Source organism: Coffea eugenioides, chromosome 5 (assembly GCF_003713205.1).
Source record: "Coffea eugenioides isolate CCC68of chromosome 5, Ceug_1.0, whole genome shotgun sequence".
Classification (NCBI taxonomy): Eukaryota; Viridiplantae; Streptophyta; class Magnoliopsida; order Gentianales; family Rubiaceae; genus Coffea; species Coffea eugenioides.
In genome coordinates, this window is record NC_040039.1 from 42,934,148 (window position 1) to 42,954,437 (window position 20,290).

The 20,290-nt window shown below is 34.5% G+C and overlaps 2 protein-coding genes across 2 annotated transcripts; one reads left to right on the forward strand and one right to left on the reverse strand.

The window, feature by feature from the left end:
* Nucleotides 1–581: 581 nt before the first annotated feature.
* Nucleotides 582–2,904, forward strand: LOC113770923 (putative cyclin-D6-1). Its single transcript, XM_027315548.1, has 5 exons — nt 582–1,015; nt 1,097–1,192; nt 1,284–1,485; nt 1,600–1,730; nt 1,881–2,904. Exons 1-5 carry the CDS (start codon nt 746–748, stop codon nt 2,142–2,144), a joined length of 963 nt encoding a protein of 320 aa, XP_027171349.1. The 5' UTR covers nt 582–745; the 3' UTR covers nt 2,145–2,904.
* A 5,898-nt stretch (nt 2,905–8,802) lies between these two features.
* Nucleotides 8,803–10,479, reverse strand: LOC113772361 (tryptophan decarboxylase TDC2-like). Its single transcript, XM_027316951.1, has one exon. It carries the CDS (start codon nt 10,477–10,479, stop codon nt 8,953–8,955), a length of 1,527 nt encoding a protein of 508 aa, XP_027172752.1. The 3' UTR covers nt 8,803–8,952.
* Between the last annotated feature and the right edge of the window lie 9,811 nt (nt 10,480–20,290).

The following is a 20,290-nucleotide window of genomic DNA, read 5'->3' on the forward strand; positions in this document are numbered from 1 at the left end:
TTTTTAGAAAGTCAAAAGAAAAAATCCTTGCATTTAACATCAAAAATAAATTTGATATAGCCAAGAAAATAGATGCATATCTATATCCCTTTCTCCTTTGATATAATGAATTAAAAGTCCTAGATTTAAAATTCTTTTTCGCTCGCCACTTTTTAAATCTCATTCGTTCCCTACTTAATATATATATACATACATACATACATATCAATATATGCCTGCATGTACACACTACATACATAACAAACATACGTACATACATATATAGATATACATACACGTATACAGACATATACACATATATGTGTGTGTGGGGTGGGGGAGGGGTTTATATGCACACATATAAATTTAATGGAGAAAGCTTAATGCACCTAAACATATTTAATTTTTACAACTATTATATTCTCCACCACCACCTCCCTTCCCTATTTTCCTTCCCGATGATAAAAGAGTAAAATAACCAACAAAATAAAGGCACAAAGAAGTGAAATTGAAGTCTCTCCACGGCTTCTTTCTTTAAGAAGAGACAGCGAACTCTCAAGTCTCAGTGTCTCGCCTTTTCTTCTTCTTATCATTAACTCTCCTCTGTCTCTTCTCTCTTTCTCTCTTGCCTCTCTTCATTCAACAATGTAGTAGTTGCTGCAGTAGACAACTAGTACTAGTACCATTCTCTCTGCCCTTTTTTCATTCCATAAATAACAGTGAAAAAACCAGCAAGAAAAAAAAAGGTTCCTTCAAGCCATCGTCAATGGAATTCGAGTTCAATCTTGAAAACCCTTTACCAATTTCTCAAGAACTGCTCAAAGAAGACTCAACTGTGACTTCCCTATTTAACATTGAAGCTGATCACATGCCTTCAGAAACTTACAGTCAGAGTCTAAAACATTTAAGCCTTCAGTATAATGTTAGAGAGAAAATTGTCTCTTTAATCTTCAACTTTTCTCAGAACTTTGATCCGTTATTATCTTATCTTGCCATCAATTATCTTGATCGGTTCCTCTCTAGCCAACCATTATCGGTAACTGGATTCTTCACTCAAAATTGTTCATATTTTTGGCTTAAGTGAAATGTTTGTTTTAGTAGATGTTTTTTAATGCAGGAAGAGAAGCCATGGATCTTGGGACTTGTCGCAGTTTCTTGTGTTTCATTAGCTATGAAGATGAGAAAAACAGAGTCCTCTGTCTCCGATATTCAGGTAAGTATGCTATGTTTTACGTTGAATTATTTGGTAAAAACAAAATTTTGCTGAACTTTAAAGAAAATGGCTTTTCATTTTATCGTTGCAGCATGATGGTGGGTTTATATTTGATGCACAAACAATTGAAAGAATGGAGTTGTTCATTCTTGGAGCTCTTAAATGGCGAATGAGGTCCATCACACCATTCTGTTTCATCAACTGCTTCATCTCTTTGTTCAAATTCAAAGACCTTCCATCAACTCAAGCCCTCAAATCTAGAGCTACTAAAATCATCCTCAAAGCTCAAAATGGTAAATAATATCCACATCATGTTTAAGGCTTTGAGCCCTCATATCCTTTGTGTTGCTTAACAACATTATCATTTGAAACAGAAGGGTTGATAAAGTTTTGTTTTGCATTTTCAGAAATCAAGTTGTGGGAATTCAAGCCATCAGTAATATCAGCCTCAGCACTTCTCTCTGCTTCTCATGAATTATTCCCTCTGCAGTTTCCCTGTTTTAGGAATGCAATCTCAAGCTGTTCATATGTAAATAAGGTAATACCCCCTGTCTTCCTTTTCTTCCCTTGTGCCTGCATTGCTTTTCCCACCCTTCCCATGTCTTCTTTTAGAACGAGGGTTTGATTCTCTCCAGGCGATTGTTTTACTGATAAAAACATTCTTGTTATGTGGGCAATCTTGATACAGGAAAATCTTTTAAACTGTTATAAAATGATGCAAGAAATGGCAATGGAAGATTATGAGTCAGTTTTGGACATGGTATCCAGCTCAAACACACCAGCCAATGTGCTGGATTTGCACTGCTCGAGCTCATCAAGCTCAGACATCGAGCAGACCAACCCTAGTGAGGCCACATTTAGGCTTGAGAAAGTCCCGAAACGTCGAAAGATTGGTGGGTTCAAAAGCCAAAATGAATATAATGAGAAGCTTTCCCAGAGGCAAAAGTGCTAGCAAGAATTAATATTTCAAGCTCTATTATCAGCTACTTCTACAATATAAGATTTGATGCGAGATTTGGAAGACTAAAAGCCCTATAAATTTATGACCCTGAAAACATAGCAGAAGGGCAGCACTGGTCCATTGGAGAGTGACTGTATCTTTTGCATCAAAGAACTAAACATGAAAAAAGTTGAGGCAGAGTCCACTTGAGCTAGCAAGCATTGACTACTACCGGTTTGATAGTGATGGAAATGAATTGGAATTCTTTTAAATGGATGAGGAGTTGAAAAATTGGTTAAGAGTGAGTAGACCGATGACTGATGAGATGATAAATCATTGTATTGATTTGGTCTTCTTGGTTGGTTTGGTTGGTGACTTTTACTGCTGCTGCTATCACTATTGGGGTGGGGTGGGGGGTTAAAAACAAAGGAAAGAAAAGATTAGGAGAGAGATAACAAAAAGAATTTTTATTCCTTTCTGTTTACGGAGATGAGGAACAAAGACAAAATGTGGCTTTGAGTGCATGTAGGGTTGAATCTTGCATGCCTTTGTCTTTTTCTTTCTCTTTGTTTGCTGCCTGTTGATGGTTCTATGTCTTTTTTATCATGTCTTGAAGGAAGAATAATAATCACATATAGGTACAATAAAGATCTTTATTCTGGCATGGAAGATAGGCTATTTATATGAGTTCCTTTACCCTTTTAGATCTTATAGTATATGTAAAATTTGATTTTTTTTTTTATGACTTGTAATTTTGCAGTTCAGTTATGGAAGGATAACCCTTTTTATTTTTTTGGTGAAACTTGATCCCAACCTCTACAATTTTACGTTCTAATGCATATATTTGTCAATTCTTTCTTTTTAAATTAAGAGGATCCACAGTGATTACCTTTTAATAACTCAAACCAGCAAACTCTCGATTATAAGTCAAGTGTCTTACCAACAGAGGTGTGTATATTTGTCACCCTTCAGCAATTATAACTCCTTAGTATTCCCTTGTCTAACTCTTGTACACGATCTAGCACTTGATGTATTCTCGATTTTCCATTTTGTTTAAACTTTTCCAAAGTTACTTACCATAATCAACATTATCTAACAAAGCTGTTTGAGATATTGCACGAGCATTTAGTTTAAAGAAGCACACAAATAAAGGAAAGTTTTCAAAATACTTTCAAGTTTTAAAAGACTTATATGAGGTTTTCATCCACTCTGGATTTGATCCATGTTGGGCCAAAAAGAGTCATCAAGGGAGACATCAAAAAAGTTGTCTGTTATGGTTTTTGGGCTACAATAGCCTACAATGTAGGATCCCATCGATCTAATCGAAGGCATATTAAGAGCTCGTTACTCATGAGACACCAATTGAAACTCCTGTTGATTTGATGCTAAACACTATAAACTTTCCATTAAATGGATTTGATGGTCCCCCGTAAATTACATCTGTGAGACCTCGCCATCTCAGAAATTTGACCCTACAATTGATATCCCCTGTAGGCAGTCGATGAAAGTCACCACACAATCACACAATCGAATTTGGACCACCTTGGTGGATATGACAGAATGTCTGGTGGCGTTTGTATAATATGAAGCTCTACATAGAGATGTTGATTTCAGAATCAATTGCATGTTTGTGTGAGTAAAACTATTTGACTGTTTTCCCATAAAATTACGAGTTAAGCTTTTAGGGTTAAAAACATTTTTAACAAAAGTTCAAATTTGATACTTTTAGAATAACTTTTTATGTTTTAAAGAATAAAATATTAAATTCAATCATTTTATCCTCTATTATGAACTAAATAAAGATATGAATACATTTTAAAAAGTTCACATTACACGTTATTCAATACAAAAAGTACTTGTTGAACTATATATCGAAACAATACAGTTAAAAGCAATTTAAGAGTAAAATACTTTACAATAAACAACCGTAGCTGTAAACTAGCCCGAATCTTGTCGGGTTACCAAAGCCCAAAATATGAGAGCTCATGAAGGTCAGATATAACATCGTCTACATATATTGTTGGGGTTAGGTGAAGGCCCAATTGCACGGCAATCGTGGTGTAGGAAATGTAGACTTTAACAAACCCTCTTTCACTCCTGACGGACAGGGTTACGTGGCATCGTTGTTAAATCCAACCCAAACATCAGCCCAGCAAGGCCACAAGTTCATTGGGTTAGCTATTGGTCATTGAATTTGTGGTTGAACGGCTAATATTGTAAGTTTAATCGGTCGAACCAATAAATCGTTGACTAGTGAACGAATTCCTTCCTTAATCGGTTCAACTTCTAACTGAATCTAGTCACAAATTTGCCCGGCTGAAGTGCTGTCCGTATTGTGTTAAACTATACACATTTAATTACCATAAGCACTCTTCAGCAGTGGATGTGATTGAATTAAAAAAAAAAAAACCTACCTTTTACGAGGAAGGTCAGATATTGTGGCCCAAAGTGGGTACTAATGCAGGATTTAAGCACGAGAGATTTTGATGTGTTCGAGATTTGCTTACAAACTTAATAAGAGAAAAATGTAAAGAACAAATATTGCAGAGTTTCTAGACTACTTTGACAAGAATTCGGGATGGTAATGGGGACAGGATGAATGGGGTGGAAGTGAGGGGAATTTTTCTCCCTCCGCATTAAATGGGGCCCCTGCCAACAAGAGGGGCCAACGCTGTTGAGGTTCGGTACAGTTCGGTTCAATTATTATATATTTTTATTATTTGATGTATAATTATATTACATTATTTTACTCAGGGTAAAAGTAGTATATATGAATAAAATATTTTACATAAATTTAGTACAATATTATGATGTATTTTTACATAAAAAGTTTAAACATGTACTAACGACTGGACGGAATTGCACAACATGCAATAGTATTGGGCCCTTCCCACCCCCACCTAAATTTTAATATTGTGTGTATGTGTGCTATTGTTATTATATAATTATATTGTATCAAATAAATAATGTGTTATGTTATTATGATGATAAAATTATGTAATTTTTTGCCACAATTTCAAAAGGATGATTAATAAAACTATTATTAGATTTATATAAATTGAAAAAGTTAAATTAAACAAATAATAATAATGATAGTGGGGTGGGGCCAGTGCACTCGCGGGGTAGTGAGGCGGGGGCGGGAGTTGGGGAAGTGGGGGATGGGGTGGGGGAAACTTTCTAAAACAGGCGATCCCTAACAAGAATGCATGCACAAGAGCCTTGTTTTAGCAGGCTCCAGTTCATAAGTCTAGCTTTTATTCATTGAACCCTAGGATATAAGCAAAATGAGGCAAGTCTCTTCTGTACATAGACTTATTTACTTATTTGCCCATTTACGTATATCAATGTCATTAAAACCAGAAAAGAAAAAAGAAATGTCCGACGTAACTATTGGTTTTGTCTCGATGAGCAGATGCTTGTATTGAGAAATTAGATCATTCACCATCAGATCTATACGTCATTTTTGGATGGTTCAATAATCTTGAGCATCTTGATAAGAACAAAAATTGCTAAATCAAATAGTTGAACTTTAGTTTTCGAGCAATTTTGGCATGTCACTTAATTCAATCATTGATTTTATAACACACCACCTTATTAAACAGAACAATCCGCTATATATAAAAAACAAGCATTCCTATATATATTTTTGTTGCATGGAGACCTAATAAGGCCAACCAAGATAACTATGCATCCAAAATTTTTTGTTCCACCAATAGACTTTATCCCACTTAACTATTTTACTCATAAAAAATTGTGCAGCTCCTTTAGAGTACTTTTTTTTTTTTGGGCAAAGGAACCTGCAACCGTCATTTGAGAGTGCGTACTGAATAAACACTGCCCCGTGCAATAATCCTTTAGAGTATTTTATCATTGATTTGATATAGAGCCATCCATTATGCTTGTTTACTATATCTATCTGAAATCTTGTATCCAACAAATGTCGTTCTACCCTAATGGGAACATGTGACAAGAATATCGAAGAAAAAGACACGAATGGGGGTTTGGAGATTGGTTAGAAGTTAGAACTGATGTTTTGTAGTAACACTTTTCTTATAGTGCTATCATTTAGGTAGAAGGCAGTTGGAAGAAGCATGGCTTTGATCCATAAGCGTAAATGCAACGGGTGGGTCGTTGACAGCCATAGCCGCAATTGCACAAAAGAAGAGATGAAAGCGGTGAGATCATATCAAATTGTCCCTTCTTTTGCGCTCCCATCGGTCTAAACGCAGCCACTGGATGAAGCAAGCCATGACACCAGACAAAAGCTAGAAAAGAGAATTCTCACAAGTCAACATGTAGGTGGTTTTTTGGTAAGGTTGACCTGCGTAAAATGGACCAATTTCGCATGGGGAAACTTGGTCACTCGTGACATAGTCATCAAGATTGTTCTATATAGGGAGATTCTAGTTGCGGTGAGCTCTCTCTCTCTCTCTCTATATATATAACATAGGCCCCGTTTGGCAAGTGAGTTTTTTGGGTGTTTGTCTAAAATTTTACTATAACTTACTGTAGAAATTTTTAAAAAAAATTTTGAATTATTTTTTTTGAATATTTTGAAGTATATAGTTTAAAAATTTTGAAAAATTTTTTGAGGTTGCTGTAGCTAAAGTTTTTAAAAAATTTGTAGCAGACAAACTTGGCAAAAAACTCAAGTGCCAAACAAGGTCATAGTTTGACTATTGAAGTATTGATATGAGTTATATGTTTGTTGTCCGAAACTGGGGTAACTTTCTTATTTGGACCATGGAAAATGTTCCTTTGGGCACTTTGTTAAAATTCTTATATATGCATGATGTGGTTACCTCGTGCCACATTGGTTACTCAAGTCCAACTAAATTAATTAGGTATTTTCTATTTTGGTGCACCATAAGTATGTGAAATATAAGGAGTAGATTCACTTTAAATTTTAAACATTATTGTTTAGGAAATTTTAGTAAAGAGATATTAAACTTTTCCGAACAACTAGCATCTAGATTCACCTCGCGCATTCAGGATACACAATTAATAGAAGAACCCAATTAATTAATAAGATTTGGATCATTGCACTCACTTTCAATTGATTTTGTGTATACGTGACTGAACTGGATCGTTGCCCGGATACACATAACTCGGACTCTACACCATCGGGCTTGGCTTCGTAGAGTTGAGAAGACCAACTAAATTAAATAATAAGATTTTTGGCTGCCAATTGTAATTTTCTTGACCTTATAATTTTTATGTCATAAAAAAAAAAGCATGGGATTACTAAAAGAATGGATAAGTTGTACATTCAAGCGTGTCTTTAAACCGTGAATAAATCATGATGCAAAAATATTTAGAAAGCTACAAACGTTATGGCATTAAAATAAGAAACGTCACAGAAAGCACTAAGAGGGAAGCCCCCAATTGCTTGACGAATTGGCCAGGAAAAGAACAAGAATTGCTTTGTCATTGCCTTCTTTAAGACTCGGAAGTCAAGAGCATCATGTTAGTGGATTTCAGTGTCCATTTGTGACAAAGAGGAACTTTAATTGTCGAAGCGGTGCAAAATTGATTACTGAATTCATGTATGTATATCTGCCCATAGAGAATAAGCTTCAAAAATGGTTCTTCATTCAATAGCATTCATGCATGCGTCCTAAATTTCACAAGCCATAAAATGCAGGCAAGCTCTTACGTAGCAAAAATATAATACAAAATCTTGTACGTTTGGAAGTTTAGATACTCCCTCCGTCCCACTTTGATAGTCCTGTTTTCCTTTTTCATCTGTTCCAAATTGTAGTTCAGTTTCCAATTGAAGAATGTAGTTGTATTTTAATTTTTCTAAAATACCCTTATTCAATATAAGTTGTTGTTACTATAAACCTATCCCATTTAATGAGAGTTGATTCTTTTTTTACCATCAATTCAAGTTCCCATAAAGTTGTACTCTAATTAATGTGAGGGTATTTTAGAAAAATAGCTACCTAAATTGATTGTTCCAACAAAATTAACTATTTTTTCTTAAACTGTGTAAACAAAAAAATATTAGGACTATCAAAGTGGGACGGAGGGAGTACCATTTGTGTCTGTGCTTACGCGCTTAAAACTTCAAACCAATTCTTGCACCATATGGTCAACTATACAAAAATAGATTGGTTAAGTTCCCATGCAATTGCTACAAACCTAAAGTTAGGAAAATTCTTGCTATTATTTACAATTTTTTCGTAGAAAAATCATGTTCCTACAACATATGCTGTTTATTTGTTAAAACATTTGGTTTCTGATGACTCAACATTATTGTTTTCGTACAAGAGTTAGTGTACATGAACAAATTAATATTCCATACACTTAGTACACAACAATATAGCATAACCGTAACTCATACCATATAATAAACACATCAATAGCAGACAAACGGGCTATCGGTAATTGTACTTGTCCAAATTCACGGTGAATTTAGTCTCATAATTTTCATGTAAATGTACGTTCATAGTGATGAGCCATTCTTTTATCATTGCGCGTAAGCTTATTTATGTAGGTTTTATGGTTCATTCTTGTGTGGAATAACGCTTCAATTCTACAAGTAATCGAATCATGACTACCCTTTTCTTACGTGACACATGTAAACAAAAAAAAAAGTCCAAAACATAGTCAATCTAAAAGCTTCATCTTCCTTGCAGAAATGTAGAAAAGGCCAACTTTATTTATTATAGTCATAGGGCAAATACATGTAGCAGTAGTAGTAGTAGTATTTATACTTTCAAGATTGCTTTTGACTTAACCTGAAAACTATAAAACCATCCAACATTTTTGTCGGATACTAGGCAGCAAATTAACAATAGCAGCCTTATCAAACACTTCAAACAATGTTGTGATAACTCCGCTTGAGCAAAGCCTCCGCTGACTCTTTTATTAACTTCCAAGCGGCACACACGTGGCGTTCTTCTGTGAGTGTGGCTCCCACTGCAAATCTCAGCATGTACACTTCACCAGCTACAGAGTGAGTCATGTAGAGTCGACCCGTTGAGTTAACTGAGTCCAGGAGTTTCTTGTTGAGAAGTTTGACGTAAAACGGGTCGGATTCTTTGAACGGGTTCAACCTAAAACACACCAGTGAAAAGGTTCTTGGCACGGCTATCTCGAACCATGGGTCCGACTTGACAAACCCTTCAAACATCTTGGCCATTCGGACATCTGATCGAATGTGACTCTGAAGATTTGCGACACCATAGCTCCGCATAATGAGCCACAATCGGAGTGCTTTGAATCGTTTGCCGGTTCCGATTTGCCAATCCTTATAATCCACCACCGAACCCAACTCGCTGCGTTTGTTTTTCAAATACTCCGGATTTGTGTTGAGCGCCTTAACTAGCAAGTCGGGTTTCTTGACCCACAAGCAACTACAGTCCAAGTAACTGAGTAGCCACTTATGCGGGCTTAGACTCAGTGAATCAACTCGCTCGACTCCATCTAAATAGTGTCGGAACTCGGGACAAATGCATGCGCTGCCTCCGTAGGCTGCATCCACGTGAATCCAGACCTCGTGCTCATTTGCCACCTCAGCGAGCTGACTCACTGGGTCGACGGCTGTGGTTGAAGTGGTCCCCACAGAAGCACAAAGAAAAAGTGGGACCAAGCCTGATGCCACGTCAGCTTCGATCACTCCACGTAGGACAACAGGGGATAAGGCAAAGTTGCTATCAGCGGACGCGGGAATTATTCTAATGTTGCATGGAAAAATACCAGCCAACTTGCAAGCTTTAGAATACGTAGAATGAGTCTGATCGGAGCAATAAGCTACAAGCTTGCTGATTCCGGTGGCGCCGAGGCTCTTGAGAGCCCGGTCACGGGCGGCAACAAGGGCACAGAGGATGGCTTCACTGGTGGTTCCTTGAATGACACCACCGCCAGAGCCGGAAAACATGAAAGACTTGGGAAGTTTAAGCAGCTGAGCCAACCAATCCATCACAACCATCTCAAGCTCGGTGGCGGCCGGGGAGGCGAGCCAGTTGAACCCGACAGCGTTGAAGCAAGTGCAAAGCATCTCCCCGACGAACGCAGCTGAGCTCACGGTTGCGGGGAAGAATGCAAAGAAGTTAGGGCTTAACCAATGAGTCATTCCAGGGATTATGTCGTTTTGAATATCCCTGAGAATGTTGTCGAATGGTTCAGGCTTATACGGCGGTGTTTCGGGGAGACGGTTTCGGAGATATCCTGGCTCAACTTGGCTAAGAACTGGGTAGTTTTCAATGTTTTTGTAGTAATCAGCTATGAAGTCGACCATTTGGTGGGCTTGTCTTCTGAATTCCTCAGGGTCAAGTGGTTTAAATTCACCAACTACTTTTGATGAGGAAAAATAGACATTGTTTTCATGAAGACTGCCCATTGTTAGTTTTACTATGAGCAATGAATGAGAGGAATGGAGAAATACACATGTAGCCAGTTGTCTTAAATAGTAATACTCCATGGGATGTGATGAAGTTGATCTGCTGCGTTTGTACTGAAAGGTGGTTGGGGAAACTTTAAATGAATTAATGAGTTAGAGAAGTGTGTGTGTGTGTGTGTGTGTGTGTTTTATTTCTTTTTCCCTGTATGTGAGACAGATGTAATGCAGTTTTTTTTCTTTGGCAGGTTTGAGAGAGTTCTTATGAGGTGGTGCGGAAGAGGTTTAATTCATAGTCAAATATGTAATTGGCTTTTCACACCACATATTTAAGCTAGTTTGATCTTGAAGATGACGAGAGTATTAGCTACCATAAATGAGGGTATCAACTACTAACAACATAAATTATTATACTTCCCCCTTTGCATTTTGTAACTAGGAGTAAGGCTCTTTCATCTCATATCTTACATGTAGGGTTTTGGAATAAGGGGCACAAGGGTGAGAGGGATAAATTGATCATTTATCTAATACTTGTTGTTTATTGGGAAATGGTTTTAATTTGTATTGGAAAATCCAATCTGCTCTATTGCACAAACATGCACGGCAACAAATGGAGAAATCTCTTGAGTTATGGAAAAGACTCCAAAATTCGTTAAGAGATAATGAAATGACAAAGCTTGAGAGGAAAGAAGAAGCAAGGAATGGTCTTCAAGTAATTTTTTGTTTTTGGGGTAAAGGCCAAGTAAAACTTACTTGTTTGGAAGGGGACTGGGAAAGAAGAAAAAAAATAGATAGGAGGGCAGGGTGGTTAAACTTACCTGTTAGCAATTTTAGGGAAAATTTTATGTCCCAATAAGATAAAAAAAATTACCTTATTTTGTTCTTAAAGGGTTATAATGCATTTAGGTGTAGATCCATCTCCCAAGATATATCCTTCTAATTTTCGTCATGAAGCTTGAGTTTTACCTGATATGAAACAGTTGAAGTAAGAATGAGTAAACGTCATATATGGACATGTGCTATTGTTGGAAATAATTGAGTTTGGGCTAGGATTGACTCAGCTGATAAGGTTTGTTCATTCCAATTTAAGAGAAGCTCGATTTCAAAACCTGCTACCCTGCTACCACCTTCTATAACTCTATTATAGAAATATCCTTTCTTTCCATATTAAGCATGGTTTTTAAGTTTACATTGGGTTTAAATTTGGCAGTAAAAGTAATTCTTGAATTCACATCCATATTTTCTTGAGTAGATTTAACGTTGTAAAGGTAATCAATATGAAAATTTTTAATTACTCTAGGACCCAATATAGATAAGGAAACAGAATTTTATGAATTAGAGTGGTTCAATGAGGAGTAAGTTTAAAATTTTCTAAACTATCTAAGCTTAATATGTTTTTTTTTTCTTTTTGAAGATTGAACACCCTCTCAATTATACGTGGCTCTGACGCTGACAAGAACTACCCTAAAAAAAATGGTCTTGAACAACCCGGCCTTAGCTTAAAAATGGCCTTGAATTTTTTATTTTTTTTAGCGTTACGTTATCTTTCATAATAAATGAAAGAATCAAACTCTTTTTAACTTCCAGTCATTGGTTGATACATTTATTGGAAACTCACAAGTCATAGTTAGTGCTGTTATAGCGAGAACTCAAATAGTATATAGATATCATGAATAATTATAATCCATTTATAAGTGGAGTAAGTTTTTTATACACTATCAGGGTACAATTTTTTTTTTTTTTACAATAATAGGTTTAGATTATGTCACATAATATAAATTCGAATTTGAAATTCGTAAAAAGTTAATCCTTATAAGCGAGCACAAAATTGAACTTTCCTAAATATTTTTAAACTAGGGAGATCAACACAAATGAGACAGGATCTTGTAACTACAAATGGACTAGTATTGCAACCCGTGCTATGCACAGATTTACATTTAACATAATAATAATAACCTATATCTATATAAATTTGAGAAGGAGTTTTCAACAACAAATCTCCACATATTCCGACTCCCAATTCCATTTTTCTAGGATTTCCACATTTAATTTAGTCCATAAAATACATTCCTCTCAACTCTTACCGATTGTACTACTGATATTTAGTTACTTTTCGAAATCATTTCATCATGTAAACATTATCCCTTACAATTGAAATAACTCATTAACATATGCATGTTCAGCACCATTTTAAGTCATTATGTGCATGTCTTTCAAATAGTATATAGATATCATGAATAATTATAATCCGTTTATAAGTGGAGTAAATTTTTTATACACTATCAGGATACAATTTTTTTTTATAATAATAGGTTTAAATTATGTCACATAACATAAATTTAAATTTAAAATTCATAAAAAGTTAATCCTTATAAGCGAGCACAAAATCGAACTTTCCTAAATATTTTTACACAGGGAGATCAACACAAATGAGACAGGATCTTGTAAATACAAATAGATTAGTAGTATTTCTTTTTCTAGTGCAAAGGTAGAGTCCGAGGTCCAAACCTCGGAGGAAAATGGAAAGGGAGGGCTTAAGTTTTCATGAACGTGATTTATGAAACAAAAAAATGTTCATATGTTGATTGCAATTTGCAATTTGAAACATAAATTGAGAGACCATGGGTTATTATGAAATTGGGCTTGCACTTGTATTGGGCCAATTGAAATTAAATTCAAAGGCCGACGGGTTATGAATTTACGATTGTAGTTTTTGAGACCCATTTAGGTTGTTATGAATAACCTATTTAAAAGTTTATCAAAATAATTCCTGGTTGTCCTTGTACATTAGGTCAAAATAAAATTTTCATTTTGTGATCAAGCTCACCATCCAAAGACTAATTTATCCAATTTTTATGAGTTTAATGTACTAAAAAATATATATACATCACATTCTAAAAAATATTATAATATTATTTTTAAAAATTTCCAAATAATCTTCAATCCAAACAGACTCGCATGCATTTAAAAATAGGCACTTTCATTGATCCTTTAAAAATGACAGAACTAATGAATGATTATTTTTTTTTTTTGTCTAAGCTTTCGATTCTTTTTGAGTTTTTTTTCCCCTTCCCCTCGAGGACAAGCCAAATCTGATCTACGTGATTTGTGCTTTTTTCTACAATCAAAGTGTGAGATTTGAATCTGGTGCCCTGTGGTTATTTAGTTCAATCTCCTTATTAAATCAATTGAAAATATTGTATTATGTCGACTTTCACTATCTAATACTCTAATATCACAAATTATCTATAAAGAAATAAAAATGGGAAAAAAAAAGTTTACATAGAGCACGTGTACGAATTAACAAGTAAACGCACGTGTTCTAATGGGTCAAAAACTTATCCAAGTGGAAATGTGGGATTGGAAAGGTCAATAGAGGGCTGTAGACTTTTCTGTTCCAGATAGAAATTCTTGTATGGGATTTCTAATGAACGCATATTAATAACCTTAAATTTCATCCAACCTACTTATCATTATATATATACTAAAAATTATTATCTTTTCTTACATTTATATATACTAGTCTAAACACCCGTGCTACGCACGGTAGATCATATTTTTGGAAGAAATTATAATCGAGAGAGGAATTTAAATAGAGTATGAAATGTATGTAATTATTCTTATAATTTAGGGCAAGTGAAAGTGTAATTAAAAAGTGAGATTTTGTAGCAATAGTTCAATATATGATAAAAACATCCCAATTATTTATAAACTACCACATTAATGGAAGTTGGATCCTGAAAAAAAAAAAGTTGAAATCTATAGCATAAATTGAGTGACATATGGGTTCAATTAAATGTAACTGAATATTTAATTTGATAAGTAAATGAAATACTTACAAATATTTTGTATTCGATTTGATAATCTTCTATGAATGTGGAAACATTCTTCATACCAATCAACTCTCTAAGTATGAATGCCAGTATTGGGGGTTTAATTAATTATGCTGAATTTTGTGGAGTCCGTACTATAAATGAAAATGCACGATTTTTACATGAATTAATGCGTTCGTCGAACAATGTACCTCAATTTTCCTAACAATTAAGAGCATATGGAATTCAAAATTATCATTTGTTTGAGAAAGTTTGTAAATAATATTGTATAAAAATATATATGTATAAATAATTTATACTTTCCCTTTTAAATCTTTAAGATAAGAATCATCGCACCGAAATATGAATCATGTGTGTTTGTCTTGAAGAACGAGGTATAGATTACCACTAGAATCTCTAACTTGTATGTTAACATTGTATCTGTTAAGAAGAAAGTGTGATATACAATAAAAAAATGTAATTAAAATTAAAGATATATGAAAATAATTACCTGACAATAGTGTCAACTAGTCATTACAATAAATACATACCATTTTTGAAAAATGAGATTGATACAATTGTCCACAATTTTTGCATAACTCATGAAACATATTGTCTATGTTAACGCTTTGAAGGTAAGAAAGTATCCTAAAATATTTAACCTAAAACCATTCAAAAAACGTATAGATTACAATCATTAATTCAGAATAATATGTAGATAATTGTTCATCATATATCATATATATATATATATATACTAAAGTCGTATTCTCATTCTTATCGCTTCATATTTTCTCTTTCCTGCGTGGCTTAACGAGACAGCAAATAGTTTCCTACGTGGCTTGCTCCTTTTTTGTCTAGATGTATATCAATTCTTATTTCCTATAAGACGTGTTAAATTTCAAAAGAATTGTTATCACTACAAGAAGTAGAAAAGTAACTAATTTCAAAAGAAACCATTAATAACAGAAGTCAATATCTGATGTTGGAAATAGGATTCTTAATAGGATTCTCATTCTGAATGCATTAATTAATTTTATTTCATTTAAAATAAATATTGCTATAGCCTATAGACATTGAGATAAATACATTAAGTTGCTTAGACTTCCTTTTTGTGAAATATCCAATTTATTTTAGTGCTAAAAGATCGAAATGCATAGTATAATTGTGTTTAGATGCATTTTACAACTATTAAAAAAATAGATATTTATTATGTTACAATTATTAGGTGTGTTTAAGAATTATATATGAATATTTTGATCATAAAATATATAACTTCATCTTAATACCGGCAAAAAATTGACTACTAGAGGTATAAAAGTGTCACAAGGACTTACATTCGAGGGTGCAAGTGTAATTAATCCAAAAAGATAATGCTTATTACCATTGGCCGAGGTAAAAGGTCACTACATAAGATGCTAATATACTGCTTTACTCAAGACATAGTGCATAGCATGAAATTTATGTAAAATCTGTCATGATAACGCACTTTTATTTCCTATAAGAATTCTTAATATTATAAGATTCTTATTTCCTACCCAAAGTTACGTATTTCAAGATAAACTTACTTTTAATGTTCTTAGCAATATCTCTTTATATCCTTATCAATTCTTATTTCTTATGTCTACATTACATATAGCCTCTAATATATTGATTTCAAGCATCAAATTCATGGTTAGGTATTTCCAGTGCAAGCGGTTGGCACATTAAAGCATCGAGTTTGGGTTTTCCACTTTTCTTGATTATCAGGTACATTTTCTTTCAATACATATTTTTTTTAAAAAGGCATGTTGATCTTTAATTGTAAAAGTTTAGTAACATATCTTGAATTTTGTTTTTATTTTCTATTTGTTTTGTATGAAGACATAGGATTAGTAACATATCTTGAATTTTGTTTTTTTTTTGTTTTTATTTTTTGTTTGTTTTGTATGAAGACATAGGATTTAAACAAGTACTTTCAGCATTATTTTTGTACGATTTTTGTTAACATGTTTGTTAATTGAATTTGGTGATCAAATGCGTATTAAGTAATTCAAACAATTAGAGTTATTTGAATGGATTTTAAATCCTTCATCAGATTCCTCAATCCAAGCATAAGAGTTGATATTGAAATGCTAGAAATTTAATCTTGGGCGGTCACCTTAGGCTTAGATAAACAGGTATACTCTAAATACCGGTGACGTACTTGCGTTTAGAATAATCACAAAGAATTCCAGCGCCAATCTCCTTAACCTGAATTCCACTGTTTCTTTTCCTTTTTGTTCCCTTAGACTGATTTACAGTTCGATAGCTTAATCTCTTTGCATAATTTACTGATTATATCCCACGATGTTGAGATGTTGAAACTCCGTATTAAGTGTGGGGATAATCTGGCTGCAAAGAAAGAATCTAATACGTTATTAAACAAAGCCCAGTCGGCAAACTTGACAGGTTTTCATGATAAATTTGTGTGATGTGATTAGATCAACAATGAAACCGGTTTTTGTAAGTATTCTCAAAAAACAAATAGTAATAATGCTACTAATCACGTAGTGAAGTTACCGGATGAACAGCTAATACGCTAATGTTCGAAATCATGAATTTTTTTTCCCAAAAGAAAAGCTAAATTTAGGCATTATTATTTCTGAATACTAAGTAAAGTATGTCATTGGAGTACTCTTGCTTTGGTTCAAGTTCATTGTTGTGCAGCTAAATTGCCTTGAACTAAATAAAATAGCCATCGTATTTGTATAGAGAAAATGATTTGTAACCTTTGATTTGTACTCGTGGTGTATGATTGAAATTGCAATCTTTGGAAGCTACGAGTCTTGCTTCCAATTATATGGGATCGTGTATTGTTACACGGCCAGCAATCTTGCCAGCTATACATATGCGTATGCTGTATTGGCTTTGGGTTATCTTGGCGTGTAGATTTCACCCAAGGAAGAAGTTTAATTCTATCTAAGTCAAATCGATTTACGTAATTTTTATTGCACTTGGGATTTGGCATAAATCTAGATAATTTTGGTATAAACCATCAAATTAGGCGTAAGAAATTTTTTATTATTTTTTTCGACTGGGGGTATCCTGGTCAATTGATCAGACTAATCCCCCAGGCTGGAAGAACCCGCCCCAAGAATTCCAGCGCGGTACGGGGAGAGAGTCGAACACGGGACCTTGCTCCTGAAGAGGAGGTTACTGGACCGGTCGCACTAACCCTGGGGCTCGTAAGAATTGATAAATTCAAATTTATATCTAACTACACGAATTTATATCAAAAGTTGTAAAAATTATACGATACGAACCTATTTGAATCGGACAGAACAGAATCTAGGAGATCCCCGATCTTTTCTTTTCTTTTCCTTCTACAGTCAGAAAAATGAATGTATGGTGAATTCAGGTACATCTTCTTTCCACTGCGTCTGCATTCCTTCCAGTTTGTACAGGCAGGCTCTTCTAGAATTGGACATCTAAATTCATTCATATGCAACAAAGTTTTTTTATCTTGTCTTAAAAATCAAAAGTACGTTATGCTTACTTTTTCCATCAAATAATTTATTATTATATGCTAAATTATTTTAATTATTTATTAAAATTTTTTATTATATGCTAAATTATTGGGTAAATTACATTTTACCCTCTTGTGGTTTTCGCAAAAACCACATAACCCCCTCATGATTTTAAAAGCTATACATAAATCCTCTGTGGTTTGGGTTGAAGTGTCAAATAGACGGAAACTACCTATCGTAACGATTTGTGGGCGAAATGTCCAAATTACCCTAATATAAATACAAAAAAGGCAACAACGAACACGGCCGGGGCTTCCCTTTCCTTTCATTACTTCTTTCTTCACAACGAGAGGAACCGCGTCCGCAACCGTCAAAGTGGTGGAAGGCCCACCAGAGTCAAAGGGAGAGCTTTCTGCACCTCTCTTCAAGAGATAGGATTCCGGTTTCTGCATCTTTCTTTCTCCCATGCTTTTCCGTTGGTCAACTACCAAAAAAAGCCATTTCTGAAACAAGAGCTCTAGTCATGGTTTCATGCTGTATGGGAGCTGCTGATTGTCCCTGTCTAGGCCCCCACCAGTGATTCCATACTGCCCTTCTCCATTGTTACCTTCGCTGCCATGACCAGTACTACTGCTGCCATATCTTAAGCCAGGGCCCCTGCACCAGCCCCTGCCGTAGCCATAGCTGCTGTCCCAACTCCCTTGCCTGCTGCTTGCACCAGGACCATAGCTACCACCATTCCATCCATCACCATTACCGCCGCCATTTTGACCATATTTACTGCCTGGACCACCACCTCCACCCGATCCGACCCACCACCATTACCACCTACAGAGCCAAATCCACTGCCGTCATTGCTGCCTCCGCTTCCAGCCCCATAACCACCACCATTACCATCAACAGAGCCATATCCATTGCCGTCATTGAAAGAGATAAGGAGCACAGATCTAGGCTTTATTGGATCCGTTAAAGTGGTCAAGGGTAATATGGGAACGTTTCTTACTGTTACCAGTAGTACAAGCGCGTGTAAGACACAATCGTCACGATGTATGTTTTCCGTTTATTTGACACTTTAACCCAAATTACAGAGGGTTTATGTATAGTTTTTACAATCATAGGGGGGTTATGTGGTTTTTGCCAAAACCACAAGGGGGTAAAATGTAATTTGCCCTAAATTATTTTACTTATACAAATTAGGACATGTACAATGAATATAACTTCTAAATTTAGATTCTTATTTTTGTTGATGTAATTATATGTTTACAAAAATTAAGTTTCTACCATATATTAAAATGCAATCAAATATAAAATATATGTATATCTATATATATGTGTGTGCATATATATGTGTGTGCATGAATGTGTGCGCATCAAATTCATGGTTAGGTATTTCCAGTGCAAGCGGTTGGCACATTAAAGCATCGATTTTGGGTTTCCACTCCTCTTAATTATCAAGTACATCTTCTTTCAATACATATTTTTTTTTTAAAAAGGCATGTTGATCTTCAATTGTAAGAGGTTAGTAACATATCTGAAATTTTTTTGTTTTATTTTTTGTTTGTTTTGTATGAAGACGTAGGAATTGATTTAACATGCACGTTTTCAGTCCCAAAATGTAATTGATTGAATGTTATATATTTTAATTGGTTCAATGACCACTTTGGGTAAAATAAATTTTTTACTGTCCCAAGTAGATAACTCTAAATAATTGAGTGATAAAATTATGCCACCTGCTCTTTGTAAGCAGACCATGACAAAACGAGCAAGTTCCATTGAAAAATTGTCAAATGAAATTTCCATCGAATTTCTTTAATTGGTCACATGCATCGAATCAGAAATAAGTTTTAAGGGAATTACACATGCAGTCATGCACGCGTCAGTATATTGAAATGGGTGCACCCATTCTGTGGATAGCCTTGGAGTCTTTCTTTTGACTCATTAATGCATGATAATTTATTACGACTTTATTATACCGAAATAAAGTAATGATGTGCTATATACAGTTGTCAATAGTCTTACAAAACAAGGATTGGCTACGTATATAGTCTATTTGCATTTCCCTACAACGAGTCAATCATATTTATCCTTCATAGTTTTGAAAATTTATTTTGGTTCCTTTTGCGAAACTTATGTATGTTGGTGTTCAAGGGTCAACGCAACAAGATTTTCATGGGCATAATATTTAGTCAACTAACTCTACAAATATAATTTACTATAAAATTATTACCCACTTTAATACATCAAATATCATAAAAAGTGTGGCTAATTAAATGTACAATATTTTATTTTAGCTCAAATTAACATTATTGTATCATTGCACATTTATAGTTACACTTAATTTATTTAATGGTATTTATGTAGGAATCATGAATCAATCACGAGTTTTTAAAATTTCATTCAAGACACTATTGAATAAAATATTGGATTCATACAATATACCATTACCAGAGTGGACCTACGAGAATAATGGCAACAAGGCATGGAAAGCACTGATATCTTTATTAAATGTTTGTT

Bases quoted from the DNA above. Each gene is read 5' to 3' on its own strand.
- LOC113772361 (XM_027316951.1), bottom strand. From the start codon at position 10,479: ATGGGCAGTCTTCATGAAAACAATGTCTATTTTTCCTCATCAAAAGTA.
- LOC113770923 (XM_027315548.1), top strand. From the start codon at position 746: ATGGAATTCGAGTTCAATCTTGAAAACCCTTTACCAATTTCTCAAGAA. The intron at 1,193-1,283 runs GTAAGTATGCTA...TTATCGTTGCAG, and splicing joins CCTCTGTCTCCGATATTCAG to CATGATGGTGGGTTTATATT. The intron at 1,486-1,599 runs GTAAATAATATC...TTGCATTTTCAG, and splicing joins CATCCTCAAAGCTCAAAATG to AAATCAAGTTGTGGGAATTC.